This window comes from Anopheles arabiensis, chromosome 3 (assembly GCF_016920715.1).
Source record: "Anopheles arabiensis isolate DONGOLA chromosome 3, AaraD3, whole genome shotgun sequence".
NCBI classification, from domain to species: Eukaryota; Metazoa; Arthropoda; class Insecta; order Diptera; family Culicidae; genus Anopheles; species Anopheles arabiensis.
In genome coordinates, this window is record NC_053518.1 from 77,221,029 (window position 1) to 77,240,299 (window position 19,271).

Below are 19,271 nucleotides of genomic sequence, written 5' to 3' on the forward strand. Positions count from 1 at the left end.
TTCTTAATAAAACTGTAAATACGTAATGTAAATGATATTCAATCAAACGCCCATTAATTAACTTTTTATGACGACCCAGAAATCATTAAAACGTAATCCAGCGACTGGAAATTGTGTATTTAGTAACTATCAGTCATTTTGACTGGTCGCAGTGTATTTGCTCGTGGCAAAATCCCAGTAGTTTACCTGTTATTTTCGTACTCGGGATGAACGTTCAGGTCGTGTTGCTAGTAATTCTAACATTAAAAACCAAAGAAATGTGGAAAACTTATTTCACAATTAAAAAAATTAACAGCGTTCAAGTGAATTGTGAGTAATTTAATTTAAATCTTTAATCTAGGACTGTATATATTGAAACGAAAAGACTCTTCTCATGTTTTAGATATTTGCTAGTTTTTTTTTTATTTGAATTCGAAATTGAAAGTTGAATAAATTTCAACTTCTCAGGTGCTCAGGTGAGCAAAGCAAAAAGCAAAAGTAAACCTTATGCCAAAATCTGATAACACTATCGATTTGCTGTTGGGTCATAGTACTTAATCAGGGTCATACCCTTAATTGGTTTTTAATTTATTTTTTGTTTGTAAAGCTTTTTGTTGCACAAAATTTTAGAATGATGTGTGTAAAAGTAACGAATGGGAGAAACAAATTTGTTAATAGCATTTACAAAGATTTACACCTGATTCTTCTAATATTAATTAATTGAAGTGTGTGATACAATTATAGGGAATACAAGATGAAATATACTCAACCGATCTCAATCCCAGTCGAAACAGAAACCTTTCAATGTTCAGGGTTAAAACAAATCAAAAAAAATATGTCATTACTCTTCCTCCTTTCTTATCATTGTGTGTGTGTTTTTTTTTTAATTATTTCGCTTGCTTCATCGCTTTCTTCCGTTACAATTGCAGCCGTTAACGGTTGCGGCAGTAACTCACATTTGGACACGGCCAAAACAATAAAATAAAATAACGGCTTCGCGCACAAACTGCAAGCAAACGCACAGTTACAGTACAGCTCCAACAGCACCACGCTCTCTCCGGTGCGGTAGTAAGTCCACCACACACTAAGAACTCTTCCTGTTGTGGTTTACTTCGCCCGTTTATTCTCCACGTCGTTTACAAACCGCAAGCAACAGGGAAAAGAAATTGTTGTAAAACAAGCAACCAAACGACGATCCTCATCCTACCAGCACCGTTACAGAACGCGACTTACGAATTCCGTTTCTTTTTGCTCTTGGTGACAACCAGTTTTAGCAGTGCCAACCGATCGAAACCGAATCCCACTGCCTATCACGCTCAGTGTCGTGTTCGGGGTGCCGATCTTCGTGTACCAGAAAAAAAGGGGGGAAAACGTTTGATTCCAAACATCCGTGTAGTTTAGTTTTGTAAAACGATTAATTGCCGGCAACTTCATTACAAGCTTGGGGTATAGTTCCGCCACCGTCTGCCTGCCGCACAGCCTCCGCAGGAGTATTGCCAGCCACGCCACGTTCTTATCATGTTTACCTCTTGCTGTTTGCTTTCGTTACAGGCCAGACCGCGCACGTCGATACTGTTGTTGCGTCAGCACGCTTCGGTTTCGGGAACGACGCCGAAAATTATTAAAAAAAAAACGCAGTAGCAAAGTGATCGTGCCCCGGTCGAGTCGATCGCCCCAAGCCCCAGACCAGAGTGCATCATGCGGTTACCTTCGTGCAGCATAAACCCGGTGCCGTTCGATCGAAACACACTCTCGCTGCCATAAGACTGAACGCTGAGACCGGCGGTGCGAGCTTACACAACGGTGCCTTTTTTTTTGAAGACGCAAAAATCCGCACGGTGAGCTTTTTTTGCCCCCGGGTTGGGATGTAGTGCACCGTGTCCGGTGCCAGTGGTTGGTGTTACAGGTCGATCTTGAAACGTGCTATCAACATATCGACCGCCGGCATTCCTTATCAATTGTGCTGGGTGTGTGTGTGTGTGTGCGTGATCGTGTGAATAGTGTAAGTGAACGTCAAACAAACAAAAAAACCAGGAAGAAGAAACAGAAAAGTGCGTCAAACAAAAATGGCCAAAGTCGGTGATGTGGACAACCGGCCGGTACAGCAGGGCTTTCGGCGCGAAAGTGATGAGGGCAAGGCGGTGGCCGGCACGTCCGAAAGCCCCGACGCTGGCGGCGGCGGTGGCATCGAGATGAAGAAGGAGCTTGGCCTGATGGATGGAGTGGCGATCATCGTGGGCGTGATCGTCGGTGCCGGCATCTTCGTCTCGCCCAAGGGTGTGCTGCTCTACTCCGGCTCGATCGGTGTGGCCATCATCGTGTGGATACTGTCCGGTGTGCTGAGTATGGTCGGTGCGCTGTGTTATGCCGAGCTGGGTAAGTGACGTGCTATACTGCGGGGTATGTTCGGATGTGACCCTGGGTTTTTGTTCCAAGCGGTTATCAATTGATGTGCGCATGTCGACGAACCTGCTGCAACACCTGCAGCTAACCGGCGTTGTCGTGCGTACAGAGCGAGGCTAGGTGTAGTGGAATAAATGTACTGATAAGAGTGAAAACGTGCATGCTGACGAAAACAAGTCAGGTAGAACCAGACTGAAGCCTGTTTTGTTTGGTTTCATTATACGCAGCACTAAAATAAATGGGAATAATCTTTGGTAACTTGTTTAGAAGTTTATAACTTGTTACAAAAAAGTTTGTGGAATAAGTAATATTTGTCTTTTGTTATTACTTTATTACTTTTAATCTAAAATTTCTCCCAAAGACCGTTTAGTTTTAGTGTTTTGCAACTGTTTACTCGCTACCTATAACTAGCGAGTAAAGAAACGTACATAGTGTATGTTGCATGCTATTGAAACTAATTAATGTTATCAATTTAAATTATTTGATTGCGACGACCAGTACTTCGTTACTCTAACAATACTATCTCACTAGTTACTACCTATTCTAGTTTGTTACTTGCAATCCTTTTGATTTTCGAGTAGATCTATAATTGGAGATATGCGATTTGCTAAATTTTACATCTATTTGTGTAGCAATTCGTTCCGATTTAATTCAAATTTAAAATACAAAGACCACCCAGTTTGCTCAAAATCATACACATTATTATTCTTTATTTATTGGACAGTAAAGTCCTGATAAATTTGCCTAATTTAACACTTAGTTTAGGTTACATACATTAATCATAGACTGGAGTGTAGACGTTTTTTTATATGACATTAGTGTTTGATTAAAAATCAAAGAGCTGATGGACTTGGTCAAATGCCCTGCTCATAGAAGTAATGGGGTCGTAGTTGGAGCCGTTGGAGCAGTATACTTCAAATCGCTGGAGTATTGAAGAGCAGTTGATTTTTGCCTGTTAATAAACCTCCAACGAACATTTGTTGTGCTACAAGGCGTCTATCGCTGAGTTTTTGCAGTCCAAGCTACTTTAGTCGTGCTTCATAAGACGGGTGCTGACTACCTGGAAGCAATGGGAGCAGACGCACAGTATTGAATTAAATATTACAACAGCTGCGATATTCGAGTTACGATGGTAAATCATTAGTTGCGTAGCTCAAGAACCTAATTTCATTGCAATGACCAGGTAATTAGTTGGAATTAGGTAATTTCTGTTATAAGATATCCTTAGAAATTTGATTAGTTGTATAACCAAAGCCGAAATAAAGCCATCTAAAAGTTTGAGTCCTAACAATAAGGCAGTGGCGGATCTAACGGTAGGCGGACTAGGCGGTCGCATGGGGCCCCGCCGATTTAGGGGCCCCGTAGATTGCCATTCTATAGTATGCCGTATGGACAAAGTACTAGCAACAAGGGCCCCGGAAGGATGGCCGTTGGGGCCCCAAGGCAATCATTTGCACCCCCCCCCCCCGTCAGCAAAAATTTTAGACCCTGTGACTGATGATCGAAGGGGCCCCCGACTATTCAATCTCGCAACAGCAAGTTTAGTGCTGCTACCCCCCCCCGCCACAACAACATTTACCATTTACAGGAGGCCTCAACTCGTCTTTCCGCCTAGGGCCCCCGATACCCTTAATCCGCCTCTGCAATAAGGTTTAAATCCCGTTTGCTGGGTCGATATTCCTGCTTCTGGGGAAACTAATCAGTCGTAGAAAGACTAAAACGATCACTACACTAAACATAACTTCGGACCTTCAAGTTCAAAGCCATAACAATAAGAAGATCGCGAAGGATCCTCACATTTAAATATGATAGCACAAAAATCCGATAACGTGCTGAGCCAACACGCATCTTCCAAGAAGATTCGCCAGACGGACGACATAAATAAAAATTCGATCCTCGCTAAATTCCTTAACCAAAAAAACGCAATAAAGCCACGGATAAATTATGTTCGTTGCACCCTGCTCGGTTTTCCAAATTACCTGCCATTCGTCTTCAGTATTTTTTTTTTGAATTCATTCCTGATACAGCATTTACTAAAACCGGTTTGCTGAACAAAACTTCCCATTCTTCAACCTTTTTTTTTTCTTCATAAAACACAATTCCAGGCACCATGATTCCCAAGTCGGGCGGTGATTACGCGTACATCGGTGAAGCGTTCGGTCCGCTGCCAGCGTTCCTGTACCTTTGGGTGGCACTGCTGATTCTCGTCCCGGCCGGCAATGCCATTACCGCGATCACGTTCGCCCAATATCTGCTGCAGCCGCTGTGGCCCACCTGCGAACCGCCGTACGAGTCGGTGCGCTTGCTAGCCGCCGTTATAACCTGTAAGTGCTGTTACAACTCGCGCTATCGTCATCCTGTTTTTTTTTTTTTTAATTTTAATTCCCCTTTTTTGCCATCTCTTGACCGGTCTGTAGGTCTTCTTACCGCGATCAACTGTCGAAATGTGAAATGGGTCGCCCGGGTGACGGAGACGTTCACGGGGATGAAGGTGTTGGCCCTGCTCGTCATTACCGGTGCCGGTGCGTGGCATCTGATGAGTGGCAACACGGAGCTGCTCGAGGCCCCGTTCGCCAACTCCAAGATACAGCCCGGCTTCATTGCGGTCGCTTTCTACAACGGGCTGTTTTCGTACTCGGGCTGGAATTATCTCAACTTTGTCACGGAGGAGCTGAAAGATCCCTACCGGTATGTTCCCTTATTGCCTCTGCTGATTGTTATCGAAGCGTCACACCTGCATGTGCTGCATTGTTTCCCCCTCTTCTTCTCATTACAGCAACTTACCTCGCGCCATCTGCATCAGCATGCCGGTCGTCACTGTCATCTATGTCATCACGAACATCGCCTACTTTGCGGTGCTACCGCCGGACGAGATGCTTTCCTCGCAGGCCGTCGCGGTAAGGATTGCTGCAGTTTGCGCGGCACCGCCGAGAGATTGCACTTAAGATATGAACCATCCCAATTTTTAGGTTACATTTGCGGAGAAAATGCTCAGCTTCATGGCCTGGACGATGCCACTGTTCGTGGCGTGCTCTACCTTCGGCTCGCTGAACGGTGCCATCTTTGCCTCGTCGCGACTGTTCTTTGTGGGCGCCCGAAACGGACATCTGCCGGCGGCACTTTCACTGATCAACATTAACTGTCTGACGCCGATACCTTCATTGCTGTTCCTGGTAAGCCATCGCAGAGTGCTGCGGTTCTACAGGGCAGTTTTTTGAATTCGTTTCACCTTCTTCATTTCAGTGTGCCCTTACGCTTCTGCTGCTGTTCATTCGCGATGTGTTTGCGATCATCAACTACGTCAGCTACGTGGAGATCTTGTTCATCTTCATTTCCGTCGCCGGTCTGTTACGGTTACGGCAGAAGGCTCCCGATGCACACCGACCCATCAAGGTAATGGGAAGATCTGCCACATGGCGTTCAAACCTTCCAAGTTAACATGCCCCTCACTCTCGCTTTTCGTCGTCACATACAGGTGTCCCTGATCGTTCCGATCGTGTTCTTACTGACGGCTGGATTTTTGGTCATCTTCTCGGTGTTTGAGTCGCCGATGGAGGTCGGCATCGGTACGCTCGTCATACTGCTGGGCATTCCCGTGTACTACGTCACGATCGGGAAACCGTGGCGCTGGCTGACCCAAAAGTCGCAATCGTTCAATCGATTCTGCTCCAAACTGTTCCTATGCATGCCGAACAGCGAAAAGCTCGACTAGGATCTGATGGCCTAGGCGCATCCGCAAACAAAGCCACCCGTGTATCAAGCTCAAACATTAATCTCAACGAAGGACAGTCCGATGCCCGGTCGAATAGCGCCCTCTTGCTCACATATCATCTGTACTGTGTATATAGAGACTATACTTTGCATGGATAGTTACAGCAACAACAAACAAACAAAAAACATTAAAATGATATGCTTCAACAGCAACAACATCATTGAAAAAAAAACTAAAAACATAACCCATAATCAACGTAATTGCCTTCTCTCAAGCGCTCTTTCCACTGTTTTGTCGTGTCGAATCGATTTCTTAGGTGTAAGACATTAATCTAATGAGTAAAGAAACTGATACAGCAACACGGAAGCTCAACGTTGGCCTATTGCAATTGGCGTGTGTGATCGTTTCACTTTGAAGCTACAATACGACGGAGGATTTCAAGTTTAGAGCGCTTTTCGCACGACGCCTTAACTGTAGTATGCATGAAATAGAAATTACAATAGTCAATTTACAGTTTGTACAGGTTAGATAGGCAGGGAGCAATTTATAAGATTGTAGAGCTAAAAGAGAACGAATTACGAAGATTAGTTAAGTCATATTTATCTGCTCTTATAATCTGCCTTCAAAATCGAACGCTTCTGATAATGGCTGGTCGAATGCAACGGTTAACAGCGAAAAGTTTGATTGCTCCAAAGTCCCCTTGAGGGATTGCTTCCAGCGACGGGATTTTCCGGAGTTGTTGTGCTCAAATAATATTCCATGATATGCTGCTCAATGAATATCTACACTGATTTACACACAAACCTAAACTCTTACACACACACAGACACAGACACAGACACAGCAAGACATAACAGAACGAACCAAGACTGTTATTCGACTACATTTGAATAAGGGATTTTATACAATAAATATATTTCGATTTGTAAGATGTTTGTAATTTACACGTCAATAATTAATAAAATGAAGAATGAAAAGATCACCTGATTAAATTTTTGTTTGTTTGTTTCAAACATAAAACTCGATTGCAATCGTTCGAAAAAGACGAAATTATCACAACAAGAGAAATGTCACACATTAGGCCCGGTACAAGCGTCCTCCACAACGCTGTCGATTGCTATGCATCGCCGTTCATGGAAATGTTGTCATAAACGCTAAAAAAGCTCACAATTTTCCTTCGCCTCGTAAGTCGCGAACGGTTAGTGGATAGGAGAACGTTACACGAACCTTTTACCATCAAAGAAAGCTTATCAGCCGGCTCCAGCGTGTATGTATCTCTTTCGAGGAACACTCTCCGACCCATACCTACCTCATGCACTGCAATAATCACACCTTGACTCTCGTCGGAAAGGAGCTTCACGTAGGGACCGTCACACTTGCTACAATACGCATAATCGCCTGCACTTTGCACACCGTCCGTACAGCAGTTGAGTTCCCATTTGGTAGCACCGGTCAGCACCTCACAACGCGGACAGTGTGCTTCGAATGCGCTCGGTTCAACGATCCACGTGTGCTCGTACTGGATCATCTTGGAGATGGTGTAGAGTTTACGCATCATTCTTACCACGGGTTGGTGCTTGGTGAACGGGTCGCGTGCTACTGTTCAATTGAGGCATAGCTTGTAGGGCCTAGCGATGAAAGGGCCAATAGGACCTGCAGCTGATAAGATTGCAACACTACCTTAGGGAATGCGTTACTTGAGCAAGTCTTGGTGGAGTAATCTTATCAGATATTTAATCTCAGATACAGGGAAATACGCTCCAAGTTAAGCCAGGAAGTTGACTATAAATTTCGGTTGTAGTAACCCTACTCATAAGGAGTAACTACATCAATCCCTCACTTCAAGGGGTTTGGGATTTGGAAAATATAGTTATTTTGTTTGTGCTTAGAGCCATCTTGTCTCCACTCAGAGGCTGCACTAGGTCGTACGAATTTTTCAATGCGTAAGACGCCCTATAGTAAGAGTAAAGCAAAGGACAAGGAAAACAAAACAAATGTTTGATATAAATCCTCCACATCCTATTCCAGGCGACTGCGATTCTGAATCCGACATCAACTAGCTCCGACTTCGGACGACTCCGGCCCCGAGTTTAGACGACTTTAACTCCGGGCAACTACGTCTCTGGCGTAACTGACACTACTACTCATGAAAATGCTCATTTTTACGATGAAAAGTCTCACTGCAAAATCTTAAAACAGGATGTGGATACACCTTTTTTAACGATTTCCAAAGCAAAGTCTCCCGGTACTATTCTCTTCTAGATGTAAAAGCAACGAGGTGTATACACAGCGTATAACAGTGCACTCCAACCTTTTTTGGATCATGAACCATTTGGCTTTGTAAATGCATTTTCCGTGGCCCACATATATTGAGAGATTACAGTTTGTAGACTTATTTCAAAGTTTTATGATCAAAAATATTCCTAAATCTTATTCTAGACATGATCTTCATTGTGGGAAAAACTGCACAATATGGATAAGCTTTTACGCTTTTATATATAACCAAATCAATTGTTTCGCGAACTACCTCTGTTAACGCCACGGACCAATGGATGGAGATCACTGGTCTAGAGAATGCTCAGCTTTAAATTTATGTTTTATTATAATTGATCATTACAGTGTTTCTCTAGCCAGTTCAACACTGTAAGCTTAATTTCCAAATCCGTAAAATCCCTATTCAACATTTTCAACTGAATATCGTGCGTATACCGAGCAACCAATGACAGAGCATTCGAGTTTCCAGTTTTATTGTTGAAATGTATTTTACGGGATTGAATTGTTCGTTTCCGTTGTTGAGCTGGCTAGAGAAACCCTGTATACTAATTTTAAAAATTATTCAACTTTTAACACCCGTGTCCTCGTTTGCAAGCGCAGTCATAGTTCATCACCGGTCTCCAAACGTTTCCTCGCTCAGCAACTCCATTCCTCTTTACGTTCCTTATCGTCTCCTCTCGTCTCTGTGACCGACCTCTCATTTTAATACTTTCATGTCGGTAGGCTTTTGGTCAGAACGATCCGTTTTTTACATTGAACATTGCTACATTGAATCAACTTAATGATCTGTCCGACTACGATCTGTCTGAAGCTGTATCGTATTGGTTTTACCACTAGGTTTAGCAGCTTGATGTTAACAAAAAATGCGATACTTACCGTTAATTTCTGTGCCTCAGAGGCTGCCAACCTTTTAAGTATCATCTAGCATTTCGAACGAGTAGTGTAAACAGAGTCCGAATACCCTATCGGCCCCTAGCACGGGGTGGCATCGAACTCATTGGTAATAATTAAGCGTACAGCACCCCCAAAACATCTACCCCATCGCAACCCACATCCACAGCTTTGCCCATAATTACCGCAGCAGCAGCATCTATCCAAACCCCAGCTAACAGCGCACCGATTCAAAAGTTCAGATTTGTGCCCCGGCACTGCTCTGTACTGCTCTCGGCAAGCATCAGCACACCTCCACAACTGCCACGCACTCACACACGGTTTGCCAGTCCGCCCGCACCGTCCGCTCGGAATACTAATTGAATCCATCCGGCACCACCCGTACGGGTAGGTAGATTGGTACGGTTGATATTCACGCCTACTTGCGCGACCGCGTTGGCTGATTTTGTTCAGGCGCTGATCCGCAGAACCGCACCACAGCACATAAACGGTGACGTCGATCGGCACAGTGTCTCGCACCGAGCGCTGCCATAGTGGCTAAGTGACGGAGGGGTTTGTTTCAGTTTTTGGAAGTTAGAGAGCTACCTATTCGGGATGCGTTGGGGGTTTCTCCAGCTTGTCAGATCTTTGCGACGCGTGGTGCTGTGCCATACCTCCCATACCATCACGGTCATGGGCCGTGGGCGGACATTGAATACATACGTAATTTTCTTTGTGTTACTAGAACTCGGTGCACTCCTTCGGTTTGCTCCAATGTGGTCACTGCGCGTGGCTGTGTGCTCTCAACCTCGTGTGTGCTGAACGAATTTATGGAATTGTATCAAATTGGCTTAATCAAATCATATCGCGCACAGGGAAGCAGCAGTTGATAAGACGAAACGCCGATGTGCCGCAAAGTGCGAAGTGTAATCGGGAATTTGCAGTCAACCCCACCGGTCGTTGGGATGGCTTTTGCCTTCGGCCATTGGCCATCAACCTTCAAGTGTTTGCTCCAATTTTCAGTGTCACGAACGCGGCCCACGGCTCCAGCGTGCAGCACGCTGGTTGAAGTGAACTACGCTCGAAGGCACTACTCTGTTGCTCTGTCGAGGCAAGACTTTCCGACACGAGCACAGCAACGGTGCCTTTTAGTGCGGTTTCAAAGACACGCTACCGGTTGGGCCGGTAGCACAGATACACAAAACAAACCTTCAACTCATGCGTTGGCCGTTCGGTAGTGGCGGCAAAGTATGATAAGCAAGAATCACCATTCTATCACACGCGATGATGCGACGGGCGCGACAGGCGACGAAAGATTCTGTCCACGGAGATGATCCCGGCAGGCTGAGGTTGCTGGGGCATAGCCCCTTTCTACCGAGCGGTTGTTTTTGTTCTGTGGCAAGGCCTAAAGGCTGCTCCGATCATTAGCATTGTGTAGCTTTGTTTTTTTTTTCGGTAGCGACATTCGCACACGACCATCGTCACAGGCTGTAGTTTCTGTAAATGGAGGCCAATTTAAATATTACTGAAAATGGTACACATCAAGCAAACGTGTTGGAAGTTGTATGTTTTTGTAGCATTTCAATCAATCAGAATTATGTGCCATAACAGCTTGCTACAAACAAGCAACACTTTTTCCTCCCCGTTTGAATTGTGCTTTTTCGGTGAACCCCGGCCGTTGAAATGTTATTTTCTTCGTTTACCTCTTTTGCACAGCCTTGCTTCGGTAGGCGCTTCCTGTATTGCTGTTTTCGTTCACTCAAAAGGCAAGCAAAATTGCTCCACCGTCGGGAAGCTACACCCAAAGCAAAGCGCTAAAACCAGTTTCACCACCGTTTCAGCAATTTTGCACCCCCCTTCTCAAACCAAACAACAACATAATTGCGACAACACCAAAAAAAAGGGGCAATTTGCACACCGAGCCATGCTGGGTGAGCGAAAGATGGATGGACACCGAAAAGAAGAGCAGATCAGATCATCACACTGGCAACACGGTCCGTCGGGTCTTGCCCTGTTGCGCACTCTTTCTCTCTCTCTCTCTCTCTCTCTGAACTTACACAGGTGTCGCGACGGTTGCGCGCGCGATAGAGAGAGAGAGATAGGTGAGCGCCGGGGAGCTGGAAGCTGCGCGAGAGATCGCCCGCACTCATCTACCACAGCGAAAGCTCTCGCGCTGCTGATCTTGCACTCAGCAGTTCGCTCACGCGCTTGTGCGCTCTTTCTAGTAGCTCTCTCTACGGAGCTCCGGTAAACTCTCAGGTGTGCCATGAGCGGACGGACGGCATTTAAATTGTCACCCTGCATCACTGTGTGCGAGTCGGTTGGGTGGGGTAGTGGACAACGGTACACATACACACACACACACACACACGTACCAAACTACCTTTGGTGGCTGGTTGATGGTTTATCCCGCGCATTCGCTCCGTTCATTCACTCAGTCTCAAGCATGTCGCCGGCACGATCGTAGCGTCTCTCTATTCGCTGGCAGGTTAAAAGTGCTGAAATTGGAAGGCATGGACACTTGTAATTCGTTCAAGGGCTGATGAAACGCAAGGGCCGAGCAAACAAAGCCAAACCAGCAGTGGAAAAGCGTACGTGTGAGACGTCGTGCTGTGTCGTGCGTTTCGGAGCAGGGGACGAAAAGCTCCACCGAAAACGGCACCGTTCGGTTTATTTGTTTATATCAATAATCAGAGTGTTGAGAGCAGCAGTGCCGAAGAAGTGCCCTGTCCTCCAGCCCCGTTTGCTCTATTTTTAGTGTCCGCTCTGTGTACCGTCGTTGTGTGTCTCTCTCTCTCTCTCTCTTGTTCTCATTTATCTCTACCCCGCCGTGGGTATAGTGCCGCGTCCGGAAGTGTAGTGTAGCGTTGGGAGACGAACAAACCCTGGCACGAAGAACAAAAGGGAAATACCCTTCGTTTGGATACGCTTGCACGCGGGAAACGAACCGCTTGAAAGTGACAACACACGATTGAGCGATTGTTCACTGTTTGGTTGTTTGGTGTGGTGCTTTGGAATTGGAATTCCACCGTTTTCGGAGTTTTGGTGCAACAGTTGCCTGTAGGCTTTTGCAGCAGGGTTTCTGCGCAAAAAAAACACAGTACTCTAAGTGAAGGGTAGCGCGTGTTCGGAATGTCGGTCGATGCGTGAGCGACCACTCCTCTCAGTTATTCCCTTTAGTAGCCTCGGTTGACCTTTAGAAGGTGTGCGAGTAGAGGCAACAGGTTGCCTCAAACCAGGTGTTCTCGAAAAGCCACAGCGTGAAGATGGCGTCGTTGCAGAAATTCTTCTTCGGTGCTCGACTTACGGTGGTGCTGTTGCAGCTGCTGATCGTCTCGTCCAACCTGATCATCAACCGTGCCGTGGTGGCAGGGGAGGTTGACTCACCGGTCGTCACCATCACCAGCACCACCGCTGCCTCGCCAATGCCAGCGGCAGCACCAGCACCGGCCGCAGCCGACAGTGAAAACAAGTTTCTGAAATATCTGTTCAACAAGTACGGCAGCAAGGGAGTGATCTCGTTCGAGGTGAGTTGCGAGCCAAATTTCGAAAGGTGCCGCGCCGTACCTTTTGAATTGTGGTGCGCCCTTGGGCACCGCAGGGTATCATTAAAGTGAGCTGTTGTTTTGTGTGTGTGTGTGTTGTTGTTAAGTTGGATAGGTTTTGCTCACAACTCGTTTCTTTCATCACCAGAGCGCAGATCGTGTAGAACAGCCGAGAACAGCTCCGAAGTTCTTTAAATGCTTTTGCAAAAGGCTTGAGATGGGATAAGACATTTCATTCCAACATTCCAAACAAACGGCTATAATACTGCGGCAAACAGTGGCGTCATAACACTCACAAAACATATTCGTGCCGCGCGGTAAAGATCTTCCCTCTTGACACACACACACACACATACTGCTATCTAATGTTTGTCTAGCGCGCACAAACAGCGTGACAGCGTTTATAGTACCTCTCCTTCCCGCCCACTTATCACGGCAATAATCACTCATCGCTCATCTCCGTGCGTCCTCCTTCCGCAGGGTTTGGAGCATCTGATGCACAGCCTCGGGCTCGGCGGGCTAGATTTCACCGGTTCGCACACACTGAAGGAGCATCGCCCGGATGGGTACGATTTCGGCGACTACGACGTGTACGATGGCGTCGGCGGGATGGGGCGCACCGAGCACGGACAGCATGACCAACACCAGCATCTGCACGACGATCATCACGCGGAAGAGCATGAGACACCGGAACCGCCGGTGATAACGTTCGCGACCGCTACAGTGACCTCCACCGACCGTCGACACCGGCACCGGCCGGAGGAGGAACAGCAGGACCATGGGCGCGGCAGTGCGGTGAGTGCCGGCGAGACGACCACAGCCGACTCGCGCCAGGCCGTAAACGGTACAAACAGTACGGCCGGCCCGTACGGTGGTGCCGCCGCCGCCGCCACGACGCTGGTCCAGGATCGGAACCCACCCACCGACGAGGCGGACGATCACGTGTGGCAGGAAATTATCTTCAAAGACATGCACGATCCGCGCCATCGCCATCCGCGTAACAAGAGTAAGTTAACGGGCCTGGTAATTGGTTTGCTTTGGCTTAGGAAAAATGATGGGAGGGTCGGGGTGGGGGGAGGGTGGCTGGGGAAAAGGGACTTAGGAATGAAACAACCCAGCACCGGACCTGAGCTTAATGACGGATAAGGAACGCTGGTATTTAGGTCACCGGGCGGGACAATGTATGTTTTTGTGTGCCATCGCGGTGTGCGCATGATTAAGACCGGGCGAGTTCGCTGTCAATTGACGGTACTTTAGCGTCAGAGGGGCATGTGAAAGATCGCGATCAATGTTGCGCACCGGTCGTACTCCACCTACACCGTTGCCGTGATGAACAGATTAGTGATGTGCTCTTTGAGGCACACCAACGACTCTGATCCAACTTCGACTATTGTAAGACCGATTTCGACCCTGGCAAAATGGGAAACACTAGTTCCGCCCGGAGTCGGAGTCGTCCAGAGTCGTAGTAGTCCAGAGTCATCTGGAGTAGTCCGGCGTCTTTCGGAATTGTCCGAAGTCGTCCGGAGTCGGAATCGTCCAGAGTCGCCTGGAGTCGTCCGGAGTCATCCAGAATCGCCCGGAGTCGTCCAGAGTCGTTTGCAGTTGTCCAAAGTCGTCAGGAGTCGGAGTCATCCAGAGTCGTCTGGAGTGGTCTGAAGTCGTCCGGAATCGTCCGTAGTCCGATTATAGTTGACTCCAGACGTCGCCCGATACTCCGAAAGATTCTGGACAACTCTGGACGACTCGGGACAACTCCGGACGACTCCCAACGACTCCGGATAACTTCGGACAACTCCGAACGACTCCGAACGACTCTGAAAGATTCCAGACGACTCCAGATAGTGCTAAGCGGATCTACCTTCTAGAGTGGGTTCCGAAATTATTAATGTCGGATCGGAGTTGACTCCGGATTTTTTGCCAACCATTTACCCATCACTAGAACAGATACAGATACAGATAGCATATGGGCGGACAAATCGGACCAACTATGCCCCGGTACGGGGCACGTATCGTAGTCGCTTGTTTATACAAACAGCCAAGATAAGCTCGGTCATCCCGTCACTTCTCGAGTGTCGGACAGTAGCAGCCGCAAGAGTGCTCTGAGACTTTTTTTTCCAATCCACCTCACCCGTCTCCATCCACTGCACCGCTGCTGAGGGATGGGAGGGATGAGTGATGTTGGCATGGTTGATTAGCAGATTTATTTCGGTGTTTGTGTGTGCTTTTTATTTATTCATTTGTTGTGTGGAGCTTGTTCTGTTTTGGATGGAATCCGGCGGAACGATATCTTAATTGCCAGCACGACGGGCTCTGTTTGTTTAATAATAATAAAAAAAAATCATAAGCTACATTGTACGGGACGGAGCTGCTCCTGCCATATTGAGCTGACGAAATGCTGCACTTTGAGTTAGAGAGCCTAACCGCAACCTAGCGCAACGCAACTCAAAGTTCAGTGAACGGGGAAGCGAACGGGAATTCGATCGGTTTTGGGGTTGTCGATTCCTGGCACCCGTGAAAGGAGGGGATGCTGATTGGCTATCCCCCTGCGCCTGCTTTCTTTTCTGGCTAGCTTTCTCTTTCTCTTTTGGGCAATAGATGTTCAGTGTTGGTTTGTGTCCAGCCCCAACTCGAGACGCCCGCGTACACTGGCTCGTGGAGAGTTGTTAGGCGTTTAAGACTGCGCAGATTTCTGCAGCTGCTGGCGTCTGTTGTCGGCTACACATTCTTGAGCACGAATCCACATTCCTGACCGTCCGCACAGGGGAAAGAAGAATGTTTCCTATTGACCATGCAAAACCACACCCGTTGTTGAGGAGTGAGGTGTGGAGTGGGACTACGGGGAGTAGATTTAATCGACATGCAGCACACGAACATCTCGATTTGTCGGGCCAAAATGGGGGATTTTTTTTTGCTCGCTGCTTTCGGGATGAGAGAGTTCATTCTAAACAAAAAAACCCCACAATATAATGTTTGTATGCCTTGAATGTGACTTCTCGCGCAGAAAGCAATCCTCTACTCGCTTGACTAGCATTTAAGTCCCTCGCCCACGGTGCAATTGTATCATTTGTTTATGTCCCCGCTAGGCACGGATACAAAAAGGGCAATAAAGAATTCCCTCTATCTCTCTCTTAGGCGGAGATAGCTGAACTCTGCCCGCTTCCCTTTCGAGCCGACCCTGTTGTCAACAGGGTGTTGCGAATTCTCCACCCGAGCCCATCGAAGTTTGAAGAAGATGTATCAGAGACGTGCCGAGAGGATGGCCGCCCTTCTAGCGATCAGGTTTACAAACCGGTTTAATGATTTAATGTGGCGTTTGCGGTAAAACCGTTTGCCAACGGCCGCAGCACGTCACAATCTCGGTGTAAACAAGGCGGAAAGGGGAATTCCTCTCACTGCCGCTCATTCAAGTCTTCGCTCGGTCATTATTTTCCCATTTCACGATTTTTGCAAGCCACACACACACACACACACACACACACACACACACACACACACACACACACACACACACACACACACACACCGGTCAAGAATGTTGCGATCCACTTTCATTCTAATGGAGTTGTTTTCTTTTATTTTAACAACAAAAATACAAAAACAGGCAACAAAACGGAAACGCACATGGTTAAATGTCATAGTTGCAACCATTTTGCCAGACCGGAGTGGATTGTTACAAAACACTCCCACTGCCAAAGCGGAACTTAATTTTGTGTTGTGCCATTTGCTGCTGTTGTCCGTTTTGTTTGCGCTACAAACAGGTTTTAGTTGAATTTAAACGATTCATAACGCTGCTTCAGCTGAACCGATTTCACCACCCAGCGCGAGCAGGCAAGGAGGTGCCTTCCTTGCGCCCAAAGGGAAGATCAACCGAGCGCTCAAGGTCGCTACATTTGCGACCTCCGCAACCAGCGAGGGGGGGGGATACCGTTGTTAGAGGAAAGGCAGCACAATAAACTAAAACATATTTACACATGCAAATCCCAGGCCGGCAAATGCCACTGCGACATTTACTTCCTTAAACAGTTTACGATAACAAGAAGTTCCGTGTCTCGCAGATGCCCTTATCCTCCTAAATACTAGCGGATTTGTGTTTTGTATGCCTTTCGATAACAATATCTTGCTTTGCCATGATTTAGATGTTCCGTTCTGTCTGTCCCCGATGTCGATCGTCCATCTGGTGATGGAGGAACCGCTGCTTGCCAAACATCAGCACTATCGCAAGACGCGATCACTACCGTCGCACAACCACAATGCCCACGGATCGAGCGCACCTGATGTGGAGGAGATAGATCCGGATGCACGGATCGAGATAACGCCGTCCGAGTTTAAGGATCTCTGTCCGGCCTTTTTGGTGCAGCTCGACCAGCGGGCCTGCTCGCAGAAGCTCCAGAAGGAGAGCAACCCGCACCGGGAGCGGAAAGCATTCTCGCAAGGTTTGTACGAGCGTTGGAGATCCGTTCCTTCGAGCGAGTTGGGCTTCTAAACGTCATCTTTGTTGTTTTTTTTTATTGGTCACCTACCTTTACAGCATGGATTTATGCCACTGCCTGCGTGCTGATCATCTCGCTCTGCGGACTGGTAGGAGTAGCGATGGTACCGCTAGCGAAATCCATCGCTTATGACGATATACTGCGCTTCCTGATCGCGCTCGGCGTGGGGACGCTTTGCGGCGATGCGCTGATGCATCTGCTGCCCCACGCACTGCTCCCGCACGGCGGGGACGAGGGCGACCATGAACATCATCACGGCGAGCCTCACGATGATCATGGTGGGCATGATCATGCGGCCGAACAGAGGGCGATGTGGCTGTGTTTGTGTGCCTTCGGGACGGCATTCTTCATGTACAGCTTGGAGATGATATTGCCCCTGTTTCGGGAGGGAGGCGCCGACGACCATCATCATCACCACCATGGCCATTCACATGCGCATTCGCAGAGCTCGAATCGCGTCGAGCCTAGGCCGGCAGCTCAGCAAAACAATCACCAGCAGCAGCAGCATCACCATCACCCGCACCGGGGCGATGACATCGAGCTGGATCTGACGGACGGGGCGAAGGATAAGGAGGCGAAAACGATGCTGCAGAAGAAGAGCGCCCGCAAACCGATGGCAGCGGTCGCGTTCATGGTCGTACTGGGCGATGGGCTGCACAACATTACGGATGGGCTGGCGATCGGGGCGGCCTTCGCGGTGGATCCGGTCACGGGGCTGGCCACCTCGTTCGCCATCCTGTGCCACGAGCTGCCGCACGAGCTTGGCGACTTTGCGCTGCTGCTGCAGACCGGCGTCAGCATTAGGAGGGCAATATTTCTCAACATCGTATCTTCGATTCTCAGCTTTGTCGGTGGGTGGCGCACGTAACTTCAAACTCCACAGTGGAAGGACACACACACACTAATGAGCCGTACTTTCTTCCAGGCATGGCACTGGGTTTGCTGCTGACGGGACTGCACGAGTCGGTCGTAGGCTGGATCTACGCGGGAACGGCTGGCACCTTCCTGTACATCGCGCTGTCCGATCTGGTGCCGGAGATGCGCAACGATGTGGCGCGAAGCGACCAAAAGCTGAAGGTGATACTGATCCAGCTGGCGGGGCTAGCCCTGGGAGCTGTGATTATGTTGCTGATTGCGCTGAATGAGAGCGCGCTCCAGATGCTGTTCGATTGAGCAGCGCCTGATTGTGTAAGATATCAGTGTTAAGTTTAAGTAGTGTTTAGACGCAATAAAGTGTACTTTTTTTATAGAATCCTAGCGAATGGAATGTTGATGTGCAAATGTCGCACTTACCAACCACTTACTTTGGGTAGGACAATTTCAAGTGCTGCTATTCTGGTAGCACACATTGTACAAACTGTATTATGATTCTATTCTATCTAGTTGTTCATACCGTTTGGCATATTGATGACTTACAACACCGCACTGAAATGACAATGATTATCTACCGTTATTGCAGCACATTTTTCCGATGGCTTCGGCTCTTTAATCTGGCCCTAACGACCGTCTCGCGAACAGTACGCCAGGTACAGCACGTTGAATGTTTTAGATGCTTAAGCTTTTTCTTGATAGTTTGTTTTTTTTTCAATCTTAATCTCTATCATTCTTCGGCTCTAGTAGGTTTCAATTCTTCAACTTTTCCTCGCTCGTTTCAACTCTTCGATTATTTAAATCTCTTAATTTATAATCTTTTAAAGCTCTTCTATTTGTTTTCACTTTAATAACTTCAAAATGTTCTTCTGTTGCGTACTTTATGAAATCAAACGTATTTTATAATGATAAATCAATAAAATTTAAAAACAACTTCATTTGATCGTGCCCTATTTCCCACTCACGGCGAAATTTTTTTGTCATTTTGCATGCAAGTTTAGTACTTGCACGCAACCTGGGTTATAAGTACTGTTTACCCTTTTTACCAATTAGAGCAAAGCGGGGCAAAATGGGCATGTAGGGCAAAATGGGCACCTTGTATTTAAGCATTATTTGACTACAAAGATA

The 19,271-nt window shown here is 47.3% G+C and overlaps 3 protein-coding genes across 5 annotated transcripts; 2 read left to right on the forward strand and 1 right to left on the reverse strand.

The window, feature by feature from the left end:
- The first annotated feature begins 2,019 nt into the window (after window positions 1–2,019).
- Window positions 2,020–7,076, forward strand: LOC120902003 (Y+L amino acid transporter 2). Its single transcript, XM_040310423.1, has 7 exons — window positions 2,020–2,355; window positions 4,488–4,706; window positions 4,800–5,070; window positions 5,159–5,279; window positions 5,352–5,555; window positions 5,626–5,775; window positions 5,858–7,076. The coding sequence occupies exons 1-7, from the start codon at window positions 2,046–2,048 to the stop codon at window positions 6,092–6,094; spliced, it is 1,512 nt and encodes a 503-aa protein (XP_040166357.1). The 5' UTR covers window positions 2,020–2,045; the 3' UTR covers window positions 6,095–7,076.
- LOC120902004 lies at window positions 2,350–7,905 on the reverse strand. 3 transcript variants are annotated; one of them, XR_005739361.1, is made up of 3 exons: window positions 4,810–4,925; window positions 4,362–4,713; window positions 2,350–3,442 (listed from the first exon to the last, which is right to left on the reverse strand). XR_005739361.1 is itself a non-coding variant. In XM_040310424.1 (2 exons), exons 1-2 carry the CDS (start codon window positions 7,650–7,652, stop codon window positions 3,405–3,407), a joined length of 369 nt encoding a protein of 122 aa, XP_040166358.1. In that variant the 5' UTR covers window positions 7,653–7,905; the 3' UTR covers window positions 2,350–3,404. The 3 variants fall into 3 exon arrangements, 2 of the variants coding, with proteins under 2 accessions (XP_040166358.1, XP_040166359.1); XM_040310424.1 differs by lacking the exons at window positions 4,362–4,713; window positions 4,810–4,925 and adding an exon at window positions 7,322–7,905; XM_040310425.1 differs by lacking the exons at window positions 4,362–4,713; window positions 4,810–4,925 and adding an exon at window positions 7,404–7,903.
- Window positions 7,906–11,571: 3,666 nt separating this feature from the next.
- On the forward strand, window positions 11,572–18,530 carry LOC120902063 (zinc transporter ZIP10). Its single transcript, XM_040310540.1, has 5 exons — window positions 11,572–12,765; window positions 13,264–13,789; window positions 16,920–17,216; window positions 17,312–18,124; window positions 18,199–18,530. Exons 1-5 carry the CDS (start codon window positions 12,505–12,507, stop codon window positions 18,444–18,446), a joined length of 2,145 nt encoding a protein of 714 aa, XP_040166474.1. The 5' UTR covers window positions 11,572–12,504; the 3' UTR covers window positions 18,447–18,530.
- Window positions 18,531–19,271: the final 741 nt, after the last annotated feature.